The 21,723-nt window shown below is 42.9% G+C and overlaps 1 protein-coding gene across 3 annotated transcripts in view; it reads left to right on the top strand.

Annotated features, from left to right (window-relative positions):
* The window catches only part of SH3GL1 (SH3 domain containing GRB2 like 1, endophilin A2), a 165,039-nt gene that overhangs the window by 135,473 nt on the left and 7,843 nt on the right, over positions 1-21,723 (top strand). For all 3 annotated transcript variants that reach the window (XM_056571879.1, XM_056571871.1, XM_056571889.1), the window contains one exon: positions 8,336-8,494. In XM_056571879.1, the coding sequence (XP_056427854.1) occupies positions 8,336-8,494 (159 nt within the window). The remainder of the gene's footprint in view (positions 1-8,335; positions 8,495-21,723) is intronic.

The following is a 21,723-nucleotide window of genomic DNA, read 5'->3' on the forward strand; positions in this document are numbered from 1 at the left end:
ATTAAGTGAATATGCCAATATGAACATCGGCATATTCACTTAAATATTCACTTAATTGTTCCCATCTCCTTGTGTACATACTTGTGCACACTCTCTGAATCCGACTATGGCTACAATTCCATCTATATACATCCCTTCTTTTGTTACACACCAGCTATAGAAAGTTTCCCCTGACAGTGTTTATTTAAACTGTAACCATTTCATTCACCAGGATACATTTTTTCTTTGCTTGCCGACAATCACACAAAAGAGGGTTCATTTATAACAAGTTCTGCCACACCAGAAGACTGGCTGATTATCCAAGAACTATATGTAATCCACAAAATCCACATGGAGCACAACACCAACTACACGTTCTTCCTCATATCATAATTACTGCACTCCAAATAAAAACACACACTAACTTACTGCAAATATAGAAATAGAATTTCATCTTCAGGGACTCCAGCAGCTGTGGTCGATCTCCCATCTGTCTCACTGCCGGGCTCACAGGAGCCTGTCAGTGAATGCCGTGCTGCGATCCCTGACACCCCGCTGCGGGTCATGTAGATAATACATCGTGCTTGACAAGCCATCGGGATGAGTGTGATTTTAATCACACGCATCCCCATCGGCTTTTTCACTTTCCACTGCATGATCATGTACAAAATAATAGATATGTAACATCTGCTTAATGCTAAACGTTTTTAAAAGTGATGACACTGTTTTTCAATTAAATTTAATACTGTTTTGCGGTACCCTAACATCTGTGCATGATTTTCGCGGGCTTGGGTGTGTATAAATAGGAGGTCACACCCAACCCCCAATCAGAACCTGAGGAAGAGGGGGTCCTGCCCCTCGAAACGCGTTGTTCGCATGCCTTTGTAAAATAAACTGTCTGTTTTAAGAAGTACGTACCTTGCCCGGGTAATTATTACTGACCATACCTACAGAGAGGAGAGCGCCCCTGACTGCACCAATATCATGGGAGAACTTTCTTCCTTCACCTACATTTACTCCACCGTCCTCCATCTGCTGGAAATGGGACCAGTGCAGGCTGCACCCCTCCATCCATCACTCATTGTGAAAACAAGCGAGCTGTGGTGTTGTGCTCATAGCGCAACACATATAGGTGAGCACATTTAGACCTACTCTTCATCTGCTTCTCCTTTAATAAGGTTAATTGCTCTTAGATGCACATCGGTCTGTCTGTTTTTGGATCTTATATATACTATCATAACTACTTTTGGCTCTTTTTCTGGCCTCTTGATTAATTGGGACAAGTCTGTGCTTATGCCCCTTGATCCTCTTCCTGACATCCCTCAGATAGCTGCTTCTAGGTGGCAAGTAGTCACTAGCTTTAAATATTTAAGCATTTATATCAGTCCCTCTCTTTATGACTTTATTCCTCGTAACCTGACCCCTATATTGGACAAGAGTTTCCAGAAGGTGGCAAGCTGCCAATCTCTGTGATCGGCCGAACTAACTTGGCTAAAATGTTACTGATGCTGAAATTACTGTACATTTTGCAAAACTCCCCAGTATGGATTGTGATGGCCACTTTCAGAGAATCCAGTGTCTTTTTAGGCAATTGGTCTGGGGGGGGGGGGGGGGGGGGGGGATGGGTCAGCTTAGGTTTCGATTGGAGACACTGCAGAGGGGCAAAACTTCTGGGTCCTTTCCCTTCCAAACCCTTGGTTGTACTTTCTTGCCTCACAGATGCATCAAATTCAGGGGGTGGGCGCATACTCGCACATTAGGTCCTACGGGTAGGTTGTTCATGGCTAAACATAGGGTCAGGTACTGGTGCCCTTACTAGGCCTCCTGACTCCTCTCCTAATACCTAGCTCTTGTGCAAGCTTTGGGGCAACACACGTAAATTGTTAGGCATCACGGGTTGCATTAAATTCACACCATTGTGGTGTAACCCGGGCTTGCCGGATTTTTACTCTTTTGTGGATGCTGGCTTTTTGGGAGAGGAGAGGACTCTCAACAACTAGTTGTTCAGGCAATGGTTAGGTCCTTTGGGCATCTGCTGGAGGAGTTTAATTTGCATTCTTCATTTTATTGCTATTTACAGATACGCCATGTGTACGATACGCAGGTGACACTCGCTGACTATTCACTCCAACGTGGTCCTGGACTCGGTGGTTACGAAACGGGAGTCAGCTGGAATTATTTTGTGCTTGTATGGGGAGTTGCTGAGTTTCCACCATGAGAAGTTCCCTTTGACTGTCCGTAGTAAGTGGGAGAGGGATCTTGGTGCTCTAACTGACGAGGACTGGTCTACTATGGTTGGCACTTACTCCGTCTCTATCGAGTCTAATAGGCTGGCTCAGCTATTTTTTCTGCACAGGGTATATATGACTCTGGTGTTTTATTGGGTTTAGATCCGACTCTGCCTGTCCACGGTGTGGTAGGTTGGAGGCTCATCTTGTGCATATGATGTGGGACTGTTCCCTTCTGAAAACCTATTGGAGTGATGTGTTGCACCTTATCCGGTCGGTTTATGGGGTGACGTCACAGGTCCCTAAAAGTGTGCTTGTTGGGTCTTATTGGTTGCGGACGGGAACCTTCCATATTGGAGATTGGTATATTTTGAGTCCTGTATCAGGCTAGGACACTGATTGCGCAGGACACTGGATTAGGCCTGCTCCACCGGCTCTGGCCGATCTCATTGCCCATGTTATGTTTATAGTTCGGTCGGAGAAAGGGATTTACATTAAGCGGAAGGTTAATCACCCCAGGGATGTATCTTAGGCATTTGTTTTTTCTTTTTTTCCCCTCCCTTATGTTTGTATGTCAGTTAAGGTGTACTGTGTGGTGCTTATGCTTGTGTGTCCTATTCTGTCTTTGTAGCGGCAGTGTCCCTATAGAATGCTTGATTTATTTGTGCGCGTCCTCTTGTTTGGTGCGGTTGGTTGGCAAGGAGGTGGGAGTCTGACACATTTAATTTACTCTTTACGAATTAAAACATTACTTGATTTGTTACGATGGTAATGAAATTTTTGCATGTGGGGTCGAGACGGACTGTGTGTGTGTTGGCGGGGGGGGGGGGGTGGGGGGGGGGGGAGTTGGGGCATGTTTATATGTAAAAAAAAAAGCTGTTTGTAAACTTCAATAAAAAAATATCTGATTTAACCGCTTGAGGACGCCCTACACCTGGTCCCGGTATATAACGCACGGTCACGCCGTGACCCAACGTCATAACTGGGTCGGTCCTGGCAGCTAATGAAAGCCGGGACCCTGGGCTAATAGAGTGCGGCATTGATTGGTGCTGCGCGCTATTAACCCTTTAGACCAGTGGTTCTTAACCTGGGTTCGATCGAACCCCAGGGGTTTGGTGAGTCAGTCTCGCGGGTTCAGCGGAGGTCAAGACACACACCCAACTCATATGATTGATGACACCCCCTGCTTGGTGATCATGTACCACCTAACAGATCTCAGAGTACTGTTTTACCCTACCGTAAAGGAAGCCTCCTATCCTTTGTGGCTCCGCTCCTACGCGATCACCATGCTGGAACGCACCACTTCAGGTGCGACCTCCCGTGACGCACTTCCGGTCCCACGGAGTCTTAAACAGGCTCAGCCAGACGGTCCCTCTGACATGCGGACAGCCTGGACACAAGGATGCTGCGGGAACAGGTAGGCACACTGAACCACCACTGCCTTCACTCAATGCCTGGCTAACTGTTGTCTTGTTCATAGTTAACCCTATCCTTACACTGAATCACCACTGCCTGTATCCACTATTTGTTTATCTTAAATATATACCTATGTTTTGAATTTGAAAAAATCATATTTTATTTTTCCAATTAAGAAGGGTTCGGTGAATGCGCATATGAAACTGGTGAGGTTCAGTACCTCCAACAAGGTTAAGAACCATTGCTTTAGACGCAGCTTTCAAAGTTGATCGCCGTGTCTAAAATGAAAGTGAAAGCTTCCTGGCAGCTGAGTTGGGCTGATCGGGACCCATCGTGGTGAAATCGCAATGTCCCGATCAGCTAGAACATGAGCAGAGCTCCCCTTACCTGCCTCCGTCGCGTCCAATCGGCGATTGATTGCTCCAAGCCTGAAATCCGGGCTTGAGCAATCGACCACCGATAACACTGATCTTTGCCGTGTCAATGCATGCAATGATCTGTGTAGCAAATCAGTGTGTGCAGTGTAATAGCCACTAGGGGGTGCTATAACACTGCAAAAAAAAAAAAAATTGGTAATAAAAAAGTTAATAAAGATCATTTAACCTCTTCCCTAATAAAAGTAAGAATCAACCCCTTTTTCCATAAAAAAAAAAAAACTGTGTAAATAAAAAAAACATGTGGTATTGCCGCGTGCGAAAATGTTCTAACTATAAAAATATATCGTCAATTAAACCTCACGGTCAATGGCGTACGCGCAAAAAAATTCAAAAGTCCAAAATAGCGTATTTTTTTATTTTATGAAAAAAATGAATAAAAAACGATCAAAAAGTCCGATCAATATAAAAATGGTTCCGATAAGAACTTCAGATCACGGTGCAAAAATGAGCCCTCAAACTGGCCTGTACGCAGAAAAATACAAAAAGTTATAGGGGTCAGCAATGGAATTTTAGGTGCAAACTTGAAAGCGTTATGATTTTTAGAAGGTGATGAGGGAAAAAATTGAAAATGCAAAAACGGAAAAACCACTTTAGAGCACCCTAAGCTATTAATACATACTAAAATCCAATTAAAGGGGAACTACAGTACTTTTCTTCTTTCCCCCTATCCACAGGATAGAGAAGAAGTATCTGATAGCCTGGTGCTCCGGTGTTCTGACGATTTGTGTTCAGAACACAGTCTATCCCCATGCATGTACCGACTAAACACTGTTTAGCATTTAGATTATTGGGCAGACTAGATGGCCAAATGGTTCTGATCTGCCAACGCATTCTGTGTTTCTATATATTAGCATAAAATATGTTTACAGATAATTGGCCCATCTAGTCTGCTAATCTAATACTACGAATAGTCCCTGCCCTATGTTATATAAATGATAGCCTTATGAATATCCCATGCATGCTTAAACTTCTTCACAATATTTGCAGCTACCACTTCTGCAGGAAGGCTATTCCATGCATCCACTACTCTCTCAGTACAGTAATAAGTCCTGATATTACTTTAAAACTTTTGTTCCTCTAATTCAAAACTGTGGGAGATTTATCAAAACCTGTGTAGAGGAAGAGTGGTGCAGTTGCCCATAGCAACCAATAGGATTGCTTCTTTCGTTTTTCACAGGCCTCTTTGAAAATGAAAGCAGCAATCTAATTGGTTTCTATGGGCAACTGCACCACTCTTCCTCTACACAGGTTTTGATAAATCTCCCCCTGTGTCCTCTTGTGGTATTTTTTGTATTAAATATACTCTCCTCCTTTACAGTGTCTATTCTCTTATGTATTTAAAAACATCATATCCCCTCTGTCTAGTCTTTCTTTCAAGCTATAAATGTTAAGATACTTTTAACCTTTCCTGGTAAGTTTTATTCTGCAAACCATGTACTAGTTTGGTAGCTCTTCTCTAAACTCTCCCCAAAATATATGTGGGGGATTTTATCATTGTAAGTGTCTGTTAAACATTGTAAACTTTTTTTTTTTTTGTTATGTATAATGGTAATGGGTAGGTGCACCAGATTTATTAAATGGTTACAGGGCATTTAATATATTTTGTGTGGGAACACATTTACTGAAATTACACACACACCAAAAAACTAAGCTAGGTCTGGGTTGGTGTAGCTATTTTGTGACTATTTGGTGATTTTTGCGCATTAATTTGGGACTTAAGTTTTGTCTTTTGCAGTGGTAATTAACTAAACAGCTAGCCTGTACACGCTTTTTATAAAAAAAAATTTTTTTAAATCGCAAAATAGTGCCTGAAATCATGCGCAGCACAAACTTTGCTACAAATAAACACACAAAAACGGCTCAATGATAAATTTCCCCCCACAGTCATGGCCATAAATGTTGACAACCCTGCAATTGTTAACGAAAATGAAGTATTTCTCAAAGAAAAGGATTGCAGTAACACATGTTTTGTTATACACATGTTTATCCCTGTTGTGTGTATTGGAAATAAACCAAAAAAGGTGGGGGAAAAAAGCAAATTCGACATAATGCCACACCAAACTCCAAAAATGCGCTGGACAATATTATTGGCACCCTTAATTTAATATTTGGTTACACACCCTTTGGAAAAAATTACTGAAATCAGTCGCTCCCTATAACAATCAATAAGCTACACCTCTCAGCCAGAATATTGGACCACTCTTCCTTTGCAAACTGCTCCAGGTCTCTCTTATTGGAAGGGCGCTTTTTCCCAACAGCAATTTAAAGATCTCTCGACAGGTGTTCAATGGGATTTAGATCTGGACTCATTGCTGGCTATTTCAGAACTCTCCAGCGCTTTGTTGCCATCCATTTCTAGGTGATTTTTGACGTATGTTTGGGGTCATTGTCCTGCTGGAAGACCCAAGATCTCAGATGCAAACCTAGCTTTCTGACACTGGGCTGTACAGTGCGACCCAAAATCCATTGGTAATCCTCAGATTTCATGATGCCTTGCACACATTCAAGGCACCCAGTGCCAGAGGCAGCAAAGCAACCCCAAAACATCATTGAACCTCCACCATATTTCACTGTAGGTACTGTGCTCTTTTCTTTGTAGGCCTCATTCCGTTTTCAGTAAACAGTAGAATGATGTGCTTTACCAAAAAGTTCTATCTTGGTCTCATGTGTCCGCAAGACGTTCTCCCAGAAGGATTTTGGCTTACTCAAGTTCATTTTGGCAAAATGTTAGTCTTGCTTGTTTATGTCTCTGTGTCAGCAGTGGGGGGGGGGGGGGGTCTCCTGCCATAGCGTTTCATTTCATATAAATGTTGACGGATAGTTTGCGCTGACACTGATGCTCACTGAGCCTGCAGGACAGCTTGAATATCTTTGGAACTTGTTTGGGGCTGCTTATTCACCATCTGGACTATCCTGCGTTGACACCTTTCATCAATTTTTGTTTTCCGTCCATGCCCAGGGAGATTAGCTACAGTGCCATGGGTTGCAAACGTCTTGATGATGTTGCCCACTGTGGACAAAGGCAAATCTAGATCTATGGAGATGGACTTGTAACCTTGAGATTTTTGATATTTTTCCACTATTTTGGTTCTCAAGTCCTCAGTCAGTTCTCTTGTCCTCTTTCTGTTGTCCATGCTTAGTGTGGCACACATAGACACACAATGCAAAGACTACTTGAACTTCTCTCCTTTTTATCTGCGTTCAGGTGTGATTTTTAGATTGCCCACACCTGTTACTTGCCCCAGGTGAGTTTAAAGGAGCATCACATGCTTGAAACAATCTTATTTTTCCACAATTTTGAAAGGGTGCCTATAATTTTGTCCAGACCATTTTTGGAGTTTGGTGTAACATTATGTCCAATTTGCTTTTTTCCTCTCTCTTTTGGTTTAGTTACAATACACACAGAGGGAATAAACATGTGTATAGCAAAACGTGTTACTTCAATCCTTTTCTGTGAGAAATGCTTAATTTTCTTGAAAAATTTCAGGGGTGCCAACATTTACGGCCATAACTGTATATATTTCTGGAGGTCTCAAGTGAGGTCTCATCAGTGCTCTGTACAGTGGCATGAGCACTTAACTTTTTATACTGCTAATACCTCTCCTATACACCATATATACACACACTTATATATCCATACACTTATATACACTCAAACACATATTTACATGTGTATAATGTGTGTGTGTATATATGTGTATGTATATATATACACACATACATATACAGTATAGAGAGAGAGAGAGAGAGATGGGCTTGGTCTAACATAGCTGAACCCCCTCTATGTTGTTAGTTTTTCCTTTATAAATCAAATGGTTGATGTAGATGGATCACAACCCAAAATATAAATATACTGTCAGTGTTTGTAGGTAGTGTATACATTTCTTTAAACAATAAAATAGAATTCACAGCATTCTCTAAGTTGTTTTGGACCTCAAAATGTCTGCCAGATCTCCTCCATTCACAATGTAATGGCATACTAGCAGAATGACATAACTTTCTAAAAGTGACACTAAAGACTTTGAATTAGTCTGAAACAACATTGAGTACTAAGCATTAAATATGTAATATGTTGTATGGGCACTGTCTTGATACAGCCCAATAACTTTCCCTTCTGGTACAGAAAAACCTTAATAAACTGTGTATTTGAATTATGAGCTTAAATACCTGCCAAACATTTATAGTTGAGGAGAGTCTTCTTACAGATACACTGTGGTATTCTTTAGAAAAATCTTATTACCCTTCATGAAGAATAATGTCACCTTTCTGTTCCAGCACCATTTGAAGAAATTAGAAGGTCGCAGACTGGATTATGACTACAAAAAAAAACGCCAAGGAAAAATCCCAGATGAAGAGCTGAGGCAAGCTTTGGAGAAGTTTGTTGAGTCTAAAGAAGTGGCAGAAACAAGTATGCTTAATCTTTTGGACACTGATGTAAGAAAAATAATCATTATTTTTATTCTTGTAATGGTAAAGATGTCTGGGAATAAGGAAAAGGGTATTTATTAGTATTAGAATGGAGATGCTGTTTCTTGGCTTAAGGAAGGGTTATAAAATTACAAAACTGCAGCCCTGAAAGGTATGTGTAAATGAAACTTCAGTCAATCATAATATTAAGGCGGTATTCTAGTATCCAAATTTGTTTTGCTGGGGTTAGTTTTAAAATGAATTGGTACTTGCTTCCAGTCCCCCTCTTGTCACCACATGCTGCTACTTCCAAGATGAGTCTTCTCAGCCTTTCTCCTGAAAAAATTTCTATTCTGATTTATGACCACGTTAAAGTTGACTTTTTAGACACAGTTCAAACTGAGGAACTTCATCATCTTTTTATCACTGGAGAAAGCATTAATGCCCATGGGGATGGCAGTGTCTGTGTGGTCCTAGCCCTTGGATTCTCTGGCAGCAATATTTACTCATTGTAAACCCAGCCTTATTCTGGTCAAACATCAGCATTTTCAGAAAGAAAAGAGACTAATAAGGTGCCTGTCAGAATTCCTTCTCTGACTGGCTTTACAGCAGCTGTAGAAAACAAACTAAACACATACTCTAATAGTGATTTAGTTAAAGGAGTGCTCCGGGGAAGTTAAGAAAAACAAAATGCCCCCAAAGCCACCACAATACCTGTTCTTTGTATCCTGTAGTTATCCATGTGATTTTCCCAGCTCCTGTTGTCTCCTAAATATTATTTTCCCTTGCTTTCAGCCCAGACTACAACTCCCAGCGGTCAGTGCAGCTCTGTGTAATGGCTGCCAGCCAATTGCTTTTACTATCTGTGTGCATGCTGTGTTGTTGTCAGTAGCACACACTACATATCTTTTTTTTTTTAAAACTATCTCTCCCCCCCCCCCCCCCCCCAAGCAATAAATGATGCTATATTCTGAATGACAGCAGTCAAAGATAAGATCTAAAGCAGGAGACTAGGCTTCTCTGCAGCCAAGGTCCTTGCAGAGGGAGGGGGAGGTGTGGCTGTAAAGCCAGAAATCACGTGGTGTTTGTCATCCAGGAGGGTGGGGACTAATCTCACTGGGGGGTTTACATAAAGACAATCAGGATCTGAGAATGACTTCTTTCTCTCACTCCCTGCGTGTAAGTGACAGCTGAAACAGGGAAACTGCTGTATATAGCTAATGAATGATATTTAGACCAATAAATAGGTTGGTGAGAGGGAAAGGATGGGCTATGGGTATAATTCCCCCGGAGTACCCCTTTAACCAAATTAGAGGATAACTGGATAAAAGTGTTTTTAGTCCGATAAGGCCTAAATCAAGCTCTTTGGCATCAACTGACATTGTCCTGTATAGAGGAGGAGGAGTAATGGTTCCTTAGATCATTTCTTTGTCAGTAGGCAAGCAAAAATAATCAGTACGGGATCAAATTATTATTTCCTTCATTGTACCTTGAGACACTAGCCTGTGCGTGTGTGTATACAGCGGATGAAATAAGTATCGAACACGTCACCGTTTTTCTCACTAAATATTTTTCCAAAGGTGTTAACGTGAAATGTTCTCCAGGTGTTGGTAACAACCCAAGTTTCACTCCTTATTTTTTTCACTACTGTCAGAAATCTTGGGAAGAGCACCTGATCGAGGCAAATTTATAGTAAAAATGATTGTCTTTCCACTTCCGTATTATGAATCCAACAGAGTTCACTGGAACATTCAGAAGCCTAGAAATGCGCCTGTAACAAACGCCCTTGTTATATTTTGCAACAACAGGTTGTGAAGGTCTTGAGACAGCTTTTTGCTTTTACCCATTGTGAAATGTTTAGTGTGCCATTAGTTTGGACTGAATCAGCCAATTCTAATTTTCACTGGCAAGGAGCAGAATTGCCTTTTCATTACTTATAGAATTTTAGCTGTTGTCTTGGCTTTCCGTGCCTTTTTGCACTTCCCTTTCTTCATTTGTTCAATACTTTGTTTCCCGTGACCTTTCACGTTATTACACATAAATTCGTGTCATGGAAATTTATTTAGTGTGAAAAATGGTGACATGCTCATACATACTTATTTCACCTGCTGTGTGTGTAAATATATATGTAAACATGTATATAAAAAAGTTTGTGTGTATATATGTGTGTGTGTGCGTATGATAAGAAAGGGAATATGCAAAGCAGAAAGCCTGTGGAGTGCTACTGGACTTTTTAAAATCTCCATACACCAGAAGTGTTGCCTCTCTCTAACAGGAATACTTATCCATAAATATAGATGTATAATCTATATATATAAAACTCAATGGGGGAGATTTATCAAAACCTGTGTAGAGGAAAAGTTGCCTAGTTGCCCACAGCAATCAGATCTCTTCTCATTTTTTTGAAAAGGCCTCTGCAAAATGAAAGAAGCAATCCGATTGGTTGCTATAAGCAACTGGGCAACTTTTCCACTACACAGGTTTTGAGAAATCTGCCCCAGTGTGTGTGTGTGTGTGTGTTTGTGTGTGTGTGTGTGTGTTTGTGTTTGTGTATGTTCCAGCATCAGGTCCAAATGATATTAACATGAAACTTGGCACACATGTTACTTATATGTCAACAACAAACATAGGATAGGTGATTTAACCCTTACTCACCCCTATTTGCCAGGGTCGGGGTTTTTGTTTAAAGTCCCATACAAGTCTATGCGAAATATGTTAATGCTTAACTTACAAACGGCTGGAGATGTTTCGATAATACTTGTTCACATTTTACTTATATGTCCATTTAAACTATAGGATAGTTTATTTGTGTTCAGGGCTCCATACGTGTACTAGTGACAGGAAAGATTGCCTACATACCTATACAAGATCTTACCCTAGCATAGCGGTCTGAGTTGTGCCATAACCGCGTAATGAGGGCACGCCTATAGAGGGCATGCACTAGAGTGAAGGAATAAAATAAGGGAGGGTTCCACAAACGTCACGTGCTCCGCCCCTGTAGGAGAGGGGGAAGTTATATACACACGCCCCCACCTGTTCCCAATAAGCCCCACCTGGAAGTGCAGGGAGCGATAATTACTTCTGCCCCTCACACAAATACAGCCCATCAGGCTTTATACTTGTGTTCAGGGCTCCATACGTGTACTAGTGACAGGAAAGATTGCCTACATACCTATACAAGATCTTACCCTAGCATAGCGGTCTGAGTTGTGCCATAACCGCGTAATGAGGGCACGCCTATAGAGGGCAAAAAGCAACCATGCTAGGATGAATACAATTCCTGAAATAACACATCCTACACCCAGCATCAATCTTCACCTACCCGAAGTAGACTATACCTAGTGTGCTTAAAGAGTAGCCCTGACCAACTAGTGTCTACTAGAGTTGGTAACCATACCTTTGAAACCGTGGTAGTAAGTCCATCTGTAAAGAATCAACCTGAGAATAACATTCCCTGCCAAATATACTAACTGAATTATACCTATTACCATCCCTACTTGTGACATTACTTCAAATGGACACGGAAAGGCTAACTTCATGGCAGGTCTGAAAAGCACCGATCCCTTGCTATTTAAGAGGCAAAAACTAAACTGACAGGTAAATGACAAAAAATACCTATATACCTGATAGACCGTGTGGGTCATGTCGCCTGACAAGGTTCACGAAGGCACCTTACCTGATTGAGACTGTAACAGCAGACATACCTAACTAGCCACCTGACTGACCCAACTGGACTTGGAAGTGATGACCCGTTGCAAATGACAGCTCCCTGCGTGAGCAACGTGCCTGTAGATGTGACCAGTGTTTAGGTGAACCATCATGCCTGTAGACCTGACAGGTCTTTGTGACACCATCGTGCCTGAACCCGTCACAGGTCCCCGCGAAACCATCGAGCCTGTAGACATGACAGGTCTTTGTGAAATCATTGTGCCTGTAAACGTCACAGGTCTTTGTAAACCACTTATTTTTTATTTTTTTTTCAAATACGTAAGTGTGAAATGCCATATTGAGATTGTATGCTATCTGAAACGTGTCAGATTACCTACATAACCATGTCAAATCAATTGCTCTGAAATGAGACAGCAGCAACCACGATTCAATCCCCTATCCTAAAGAAATGAGTCATGTAACTGTATTAAATACACAATATATCTGCCACTAAATGCCGGCCCTCCTTAAAAGAGAACGTGCAACTATGCCGGATAGTTGAATTCTGTGTACTATAACGAAATGATAACGTAATCGAGAAATACAACAGACGAGGTTGTATCTGACCTGAAAACGTGTCATAACAAATGACAAAATTGCTCTGAAAACGAGTCAGTAGCAACTGGCATTACTCCTTTAACCTGAAGAGGAGTCAGGCAACAGGGTAACATCATGAATATTCCTGACAAAAAACCTGTATGAAGCTGGCGTGTTGTTCTGAAGGCAGTAACAAAAATTACCAATTGTGTCCAATACCCTAACCAAATGATCTACACCCACTGTGTGCACCGCATGAAACATGTTAACCATATGTGCGGCATAACCTGCTAACAGTATACCCAAATACAAGTCGCTATTCAATATGTTATTGCTCTGGGACATGTCTGTAACAATAACCTATGTGTTGCATCCCCCCCTGCAGACGTAGGAGGTTTAAGAATATGTGCTCGATATATCTGCAATGAATGCAATATGAATACTGTAATCGTGTATTGTAAATATATGTACAGCCAGAGGTGCAACTGCTATTCAACACTAGGAACGAATGCACATAATAACCTACCCGCATACAACTATGGTAGTATGCAACAAATGCTGTGTACTGGTACATGTATCATACACAAGCTGGGAGCGTAAGTACCGTGAAAATGTAAGGAATCTTATGAATTTATGCTCTAACACCATTATGAGTACAGCATACATGCCTAGAAATAAAGTGCAAACAACATATATCTAAAAAGATAAAAGACAACGTGCATCTATACCGGATAGTTGAATATGTCTACTATAAGTAACTGATAACGTGGTCATGAAATACCACGGAGGAGGCTGTATCTGTCCTGAGAACGGCTCAGGTCATGACAATAAACCAATGTAATTGCTCTGAAAATTCGTCGGTAGCGAACATTAACCCCTTAAGCTGAATGAGTCAGGCAAATAGGGCAACGTCTAACAAAGCTGTATAAGCTTTCCGTATAAACACTATGCACGAATATGCAGTATGGAAGCTATGAGCATGAGTACAGTAAAGCTACGGGAGCATATGTGTAGTGTAGACTCTAAGGATGGAAATGCAGAAAAACTATTACCTATGTGCAGTACAACAAAATAAAGCTATGAACGTAACCAGACTACCAAACTATGAGCGTAACGTGCAACTATGCCAGTTGAATCTGTGTACTATAACGAAATGATAACGTAATCGAGAAATACAGCAGACGAGGTTGTATCGGACCTGAAAACGTGTCAGGTTATAACAAATACACAAACGACAAAATTGCTCTGAATACGAGTCAGTAGCAACCGACATTACCCCTTAACCTGAAGAGGAGTCAGGCAACAGGTTAACATTGTGACTATTCCTGAAATTGGTTGCTCTGAATGTGAGTCAGTAACAACCGCGATTCAACCCCTGAAGGAACGAGTCAGGTGACCAGGTATTGAACAGCCGATTAGTGCCACTAAAATGATGACCACCCTTTGAAAGAGTACCTGTGCCGGGTAGTTGAATATGTGTACTATAACTAACTGATAACGTAGTTGTGAAATACAACAGAGGAGGTTGTATCTGACCTGAGAACTTGTCAGGTCATGACAATAAACAACAATGCGATTGCTTTGAACGAGTCAGTAGCAACCGACATTGACCCCTTAACCTGAAGAGGCGTCAGGCAATAGGGCAACATCCTGACAAACCTGAGTGAACTTTCCGTATAAAAGACTATGAACGCTATGAACATACGTATAGTAAAAGCTACAGGAGCATGTGTGTAGTGTAGACGCTATGGATGAACATGCAGAATACATACCATTACCCATGTACAGTAAACGCTATGGATGTTAGTGCAGAGAACATAACAGAATGAATGCTACATGTACACAGAATAAGTACTACAACGTGTCAGCATAATAATTACTACCATCGTATGTACAGAATGAATGCTACGAATATCCGTGTAGTGTATTGCTACAATTATATGTGCAATATACATGACGTGAACATGTCTGTGGTATGAATACAACGAGTGTATATGTGGTATAAATGCTATGAGTGTATAGTGGTATGATACTATCAGCAGTATAATGCTATGAGTATACTTGCGGTATCAATGCTAAGAGCTTATGTGCCTAATGTAGGCCATGAGTATGTGTAGTATAAATGCTACAAGTACACGTGCAGTATAAGTGTCGAGCATATGTGCTACGAATTAATATGTGGTATGATGCTATGAGGTATGAGTACTATGAGCAGAATAATGCTGTGAACATGCTACGAGCGTGTGGCCACAACCGCACGTAACAGCATGACACTATGTGTGAGAACCGTATGAAACCTGCGTGTATAAATGCGATGAACGTGTGAACAACTAAACCATGACCGTGTAACAAATATAACTGCCAGGAGCGTATGAACCCTGCATGTATGAATGCGATGAACAACAAACCATAACAGTGTGACCAATATAACTGCCATGAGCGTATGAAACCTGTGTGTATGAATGCGGTGAACGTGTGAACCACAAAACCATGACGTTGTAACCAATATAACTGCCATGAGCGTATGAAACCTGCGTGTATGAATGCGGTGAACATGTGAACAACTTAAGAACCGTGAGCGTGTGACCACTATAACTGCCATGAGTGTATGAACCGTATAATCGCTATAGGCAGTATACTGCCGTAACCAGTATGAAATACCATTAACATGAACCGAATGATACTTTGAGCATATGAACCAATGATAATTACAAGGTGTTTGATTGCCATGAACGTAACATGGTAGAAAGAACGTAAGACCATGAACACGTGAACAGCATAAAAGCCAAGTTTGTGGACTGTGTTAAACACCAGCAAGTGAGAGAATAACCATGAGGTGAACCGCATAAACGAGTTTGCACAGTATAAATGCTGTGAATGTATCGTCAGTGAGTATATGTACCGTATATAATGATATTAGCACATGAAACTGTATACATACTATGCGCGTACGAGCGGTGTGCCATAAGCGTATGAATTAACCATGAGAGTACGGACGATAAGAAACATATTGAGTTATCAAACCGTGAAGATGCTCTACTTGTGTGCAGCTTGTACCAGTAATACGTGTGTGCCCATTATAACCCAAGCGTATGAACCGTATGGATACCATGATCGTGTAAATAACGAGTATTACACTGTGTATACTATGATTTAATTAGATGTAGCCTATGTTATAGCTCTACAGAGCATTTCACCCTACTGTATACTATATTGAAACAAGACACTCTGCAGAGCACTGCATCACCCCACACAGCATATGCTACGCTGCAACGAGATCCTCTGCAGAGTATTGCACCACACCAAGCAGTAAATGCCACCCTGTCTTGCAACGAGACCCTTCGCAGAGCATTGCACCATACTGCACATGCTAACTGTAACGACACTCTGCAGAGCATTGCACTATGCCCTATATATTATGTTATATTTAAACCATCCCATCTGCAGAGCATTGCACTAACTGTATAAAGTTTGTTTATAATGAGACCATCTGCAGAGTATAGCACTATACTGTATATAGTATATATTATATTGTAACAAGACAATCTGCAGAGCATATCACCATAGCTGTATATCATGTATACTATATTGTAACGAAATCATCTGCAGAGCATTGCACTATACAGTACATGTTATATTGTAACGAGACCCTTTGCAGAGCATTACACTGTACCGTATACTGCAAGGGCACCGTATACCCCGCAGAGCACCGCAGCACACAACAAAAGTTATATTGAAACGACTCTTTGCACAGCAAACGTTATATTGAAAAAACCCTCCGCAGAGCATTGCACTACACTTTAGATTAACGATTGCAGACAAGCTAACAGGACCGCCTAACGAGGACTGGGCAGCTGCCGCAACCTGTCCCAAGGGCATAGACAATTGTAGCTGTGCGGGTGGCGGGCGGTCCACATGTCGCCATGAGGCAGCTAGCGGGCTGCGCGAAATGCTGAGGCCTTGCCACCCCCAGCACCGATTTAACTCACCTGCTTGCTGCTCTTTGCCCCCACTACCTCTGCAGGCAGAGCCAGCCAGAACCATACCTGCCCTATTTTACCTTATAATCAGAGTGAGACACAGCATCCCCAGATAAGACAGCCAGCGGAGCTGCCAGGATGCCGCGCCTGCACCCCCCAGACTCATGATCAGCGAGGCCTCCGCACCGTGAGCAGCAGCTCTGAAAATTTTTGTGGGAGATTCAAACACCAGACACAGGAAGCAGAGATTCCACAAACTTCACGTGCTCCGCCCCTGTAGGAGAGGGGGAAGTTATATACACACGCCCCCACCTGTTCCCAATAAGCCCCACCTGGAAGTGCAGGGAGCGATAATTACTTCTGCCCCTCACACAAATACAGCCCATCAGGCTTTATACTTAACCCTATACTACTTCCATTTGTGAGGGTCGGGCTTTTTGTTTAAAGTCCCATGCAAATCAATGGGAAATGTGTGTTCCAAACAAAACACCAAAATTGATCCAAAGGGGACTATTGAGGCCAAAAGGCAAAACTAAATTCCTAATCACAAGGCCGTAGCCCGGGGTGTATGTTCCCACATAACTTCCGTACGGCTGGAGATATTTCGGGACAGGAGGTCGGGACATGAAGTCAAAAGCTTCCTCCTTTGTTGATTTTCCTACACAGCAAGGATGAGGAAGGAAAAATTGGGCAATGTCGGGTACCCTAACCTGCCCCCATATGTGAAGGAAGTATATAGGACTTCTGGTACCTTACTCCACAAGCTCCGCTCTGCATCTCCTGGTGAATGCGTCAGTCCGGCTGGCAAGCCACACCCTCCCTGCATGCCATGTCCCATCTCACAAAGACACGCCCACCTTTTAAGCCACACCCTTTTATTTTCAACTTACAATTTTTTTTAAAAACGCAGCCCCACCTGAGGACGGGATATGAGGATTAGCTATGAGGACGGGATATGAGGACGGGATATGAGGATTAGCTATGAGGACGGGATATGAGGATGGGATAGGGGGTCGGGATATGAGGATAAAATATGAGGTCGGGCATATGGGGTCAGGATTTAGGGACGGGATATGAGGACAAATGCTTCCTCCTTTGTTGATTTTCCTCCCCCACAAGGATAAGGTAGGAAAAACCGGGCAGCGCCGGGTACTCAGCTAGTATGTGTATAAGTGTGTGTGTGTGTATATATATATATATTATACCTATATATTTATGGATAAGTATTCCTGTTAGAGAGAGGCACCACTTCTGGTACATATACATACACATAGGGTGGGGCCATTTATATGGATACGCCTTAATAAAATGGGATTGGTTACATAGTTAGTACGGTTGAAAAAAGACATACGTCCATCAAGTTCAACCAGGGAATTGAAGGGTTGGTGATATTAACTTCCTGTTTGTGGCACATTAGAATATGTGAGGGGGGAAACTTTTCAAGATGGGTGGTGACCATGGCAGCCATTTTGAAGTCGGCCATTTTGAATCCAACTTAAGTTTTTTCAATAGGAAGAGGGTCATGTGACACATTAAACTTATTGGGAATTTCACAAGAAAAACAATGATGTGCTTGGTTTTAACGTAACTTTATTCTTTCATGAGTTATTTACAAGTTTCTGACCACTTATAAAATGTGTTCAATGTGCTGCCCATTGTGTTGGATTGTCAATGCAACCCTCTTCTCCCACTCTTCACACACTGATAGCAACACCACAGGAGAAATGCTAGCACAGGCTTCCAGTATCCGTAGTTTCAGGTGCTGCAGAATGGGCAAAACAAAAATTGGAACAGGACCCTCAGTTTATGCAGAAGATTTTGTTCAGTGATGAGGCAAACTTTTATGTGAATGGTGAAGTTAACAAACAAAACCACTGCTATTGTTCTGACACTAACCCACATTGGATAGATCCCTCCAAGACTGTTGGAACACGAAAATTGATGGTATGGTGTGGTATATGGGGTACAAAGATAGTGGGGCCATTCTTTATCAATGGAAACCTCAAGGCCACTGGATATGCGAAATTGCTACATGATGATGTGTTTCCCTCTTTATGCACTGAAGCTGGCACGTTCCCTGAGTTTTTCCAGCAAGATGGTGCACCACCACATTATGGGTGTCAGGTCTGAGCATTCCTAGATGAACAGTTTCCTGGAAAGTGGATGGGTCGTCGTGGGCCAGTTTAATGGCCCCAAGGTCTCCCGATCTGACCTCCTTAGACTTATCTTTGGGGTCATCTGAAGGCAATTGTCTATGCTGTGAAGATACGAGATGTGCAGCACCTGAAACTACGGATACTGGAAGCCTGTGCTAGCATTTCTCCTGTGGTGTTGCTATCAGTGTGTGAAGAGTAGGAGAAGAGGGTTGCATTGACAATCCAACACAATGAGCAGCACATTGAACACATTTTATAAGTGGTCAGAAACTTGTAAATCATGAAAGAATAAAGTTATGTTAAAACCAAGCGCATCATTGTTTTTCTTGTAAAATTCCCAATAAGTTTGATGTGTCACATGACGCTCTTCCTATTGAAAAACTGTTGGATTCAAAATGGCCGACTTCAAAATGGCCACCATGGTCACCACCCATCTTGAAAAGTTTCCCCCCCTCACATATACTAATGTGCCACAAACAGGTAGTTAATATCACCAACCATTCCCATTTTATTAAGGTGCATCCATATAAATGGCCCACCCTGTGTGTGTCATATATATATATATATATATATATATATATATATATATACATATATATATATATATATATATATATATATACATACCCCTTAAGGACTTAGCGCCCAGCGCCATACATGTACGGCGCTGCGTTCCTGGATCGCACCCGACGCTGTGATCCGGCCGGGATGGCTGCTGTTACCTAACAGCAGCCACTCCGGCATATCGCCTAGGGGGCCCTGAGACCCCCCCTTGTTGGCAATCGCTGTGATTCCCTGGTCAGTTCTGACTGGCAAATCACTGCTTTTCCGGGCTACCTGGGTCACTGGTGACCCGGAAAATAAGGGAGATTAAGCACAAATCACCCTTGCCCAGCAGGAGTGAGGTGGCACTGGTACTGGCCGACGAATCAGGACTCCTGCTGGGCGGTGTCACTAACAGCACCCGCTCTGCCCCTAGTCCGGAGGGTGAGAGCAGTGCTGGTAGTGTGCACCGGCAGCAGGGCCCCCCCGATCCCTGGCATCGGCAGCAGGATTGTGGTCCCAGGAACGGTGGCGGTGGGGGAGAGCAGCAGGAGGTAAGGGCTGTGCCTCCTGCTGTTGCATAACTACAAACTCCCAGCATGAACAAAAGGGCATGCTTGGAGTTGGTTATGCAACAGCAGGATCCACCCCACTGCAACTATCAGCATGCCCTTTGTCTTTGCATGCTGGGTGTTGTAGTTATGCAACAGCTGCTGTTGCAGGAGGTTTAAAATGAGTTTCCTGCTGCAAATGTGAGCTGCAGCTAATTTTCCGCCGCAGCTCAAACTCCCAGCGGTAAACTAGCTGTGAACCCTCGCCCATGTGAATGTACCCTAAAAGCACTACACAAAATAAAGAGTAAAATGCTACAAATATACACCCCTACACAGGCATGCTGGGATTTTTGCAACAACTGGAGGCACCCTGTTTGGCAAACACTACCGTACGGTATTTTTGGTGGTGGAGGCAAACGCCATGCTTGCATCCGGGTCTGTCCCTATGCAAATCCCTAATATAGGCCTCCAATGCACGTGGCGCTTCCTCACTCTGGAGCAAACTCGTAATTAACCTCATAATGCAGAACGACGGGTATACCCGTCGGCTGCTAAAGTTGGTTTGGGCAGAGTGCCGGGTATACCAGGTGTTCATATAATTGCTGCTGCATCCCATGGGTTGAACTTTTCACCTCTGATTTTCTCTGGCAGGTGAGAAGTTCTGCTTAACCCCTTCGTGCAGAACGCCGCCTTTATACGGGGGATGACGCGATACCTTTGCGCAGTCCGCCATATAAAGGCGGCTTTCATTAAATGCTCGCTCCCGCGGCACTGATTGGGTTAATTAGCTAAAGTCCCGGGGTGTCCGGCAGGAGACCACTCCCGCCCGACACCCCCCGGGACCCCATTTGATTAGCCCGATCAGCGATCGGGGTGCAGGGGCGGCGGGTGTGTGGCGGGTGCACGGCGATGACGGGGGTAAGTGCCCTCCCCCTGACAAGTTGCAAAACTACAACTCCCAGCATGTCCAGACAGTCTGGGCATGCTGGGAGTTGTAGTTTTGCAACATCTGGAGGACCACTGTTTGGAGACCACTGTGTAGTGGTCTCCAAACTGTGGTCCTCCAGATGTTTCAAAACTACAACTCCCAGCATGCCCGGCTGCAAACTGCTGGGCATGCTGGGAGTTGTAGTTGTGTGCCTCCAGCTGTTGCATAACTACAACTCCCAGCATGCCCACAGCCATTTGCAAGATCTGGAGGACCACAGTTTGGAAATTACTGTGCAGCGGTCTCTAGATCTTGCAAAACTACCAGCATGCCCGGCAACAAGCGGCTGTCAGTACATGCTGGGAATAGTAGTTTTGCAACAGCTGGAGGCAGTCTGTTACCTAATTCAGTGTTCTCCCACCAGTGTGCCTCCAGTTGTAGCAGAACTACAACTCCCAGCATGCACAGTCGGTCAGTTCATGTTTAGAGTTGTAGTTTTGCAACAGTTGGATGTTTAAGCTTGTAAACACCCCCTACCCCCCACAATTTGAATGTACAGGGTACATTCACACGGGCGGGCTGTACAGTGAGTTTCCCAATGCATGTTTGAGCTGTGCAAAATTTTCCACCGCTACTCCAACTCCCAGCGGGAAACTCACTGTAAACTCACGCCCGTGTGAATGTACCCTAAAAACACTACACTACACAAAATAAAAAGTAAAACATCACATATACACCCTTACACAATTATCTCCCCCCCCCCCCCCCCCAATAAAAAATGCATTTCCAAAACAGAGCCTCCAGCTGTTGCAAAACAACAACTCCTGGTGTAATGAACAATTCTGTGTCT

This window comes from Hyla sarda, chromosome 1, assembly GCF_029499605.1.
Source record: "Hyla sarda isolate aHylSar1 chromosome 1, aHylSar1.hap1, whole genome shotgun sequence".
Taxonomy (NCBI): Eukaryota; Metazoa; Chordata; class Amphibia; order Anura; family Hylidae; genus Hyla; species Hyla sarda.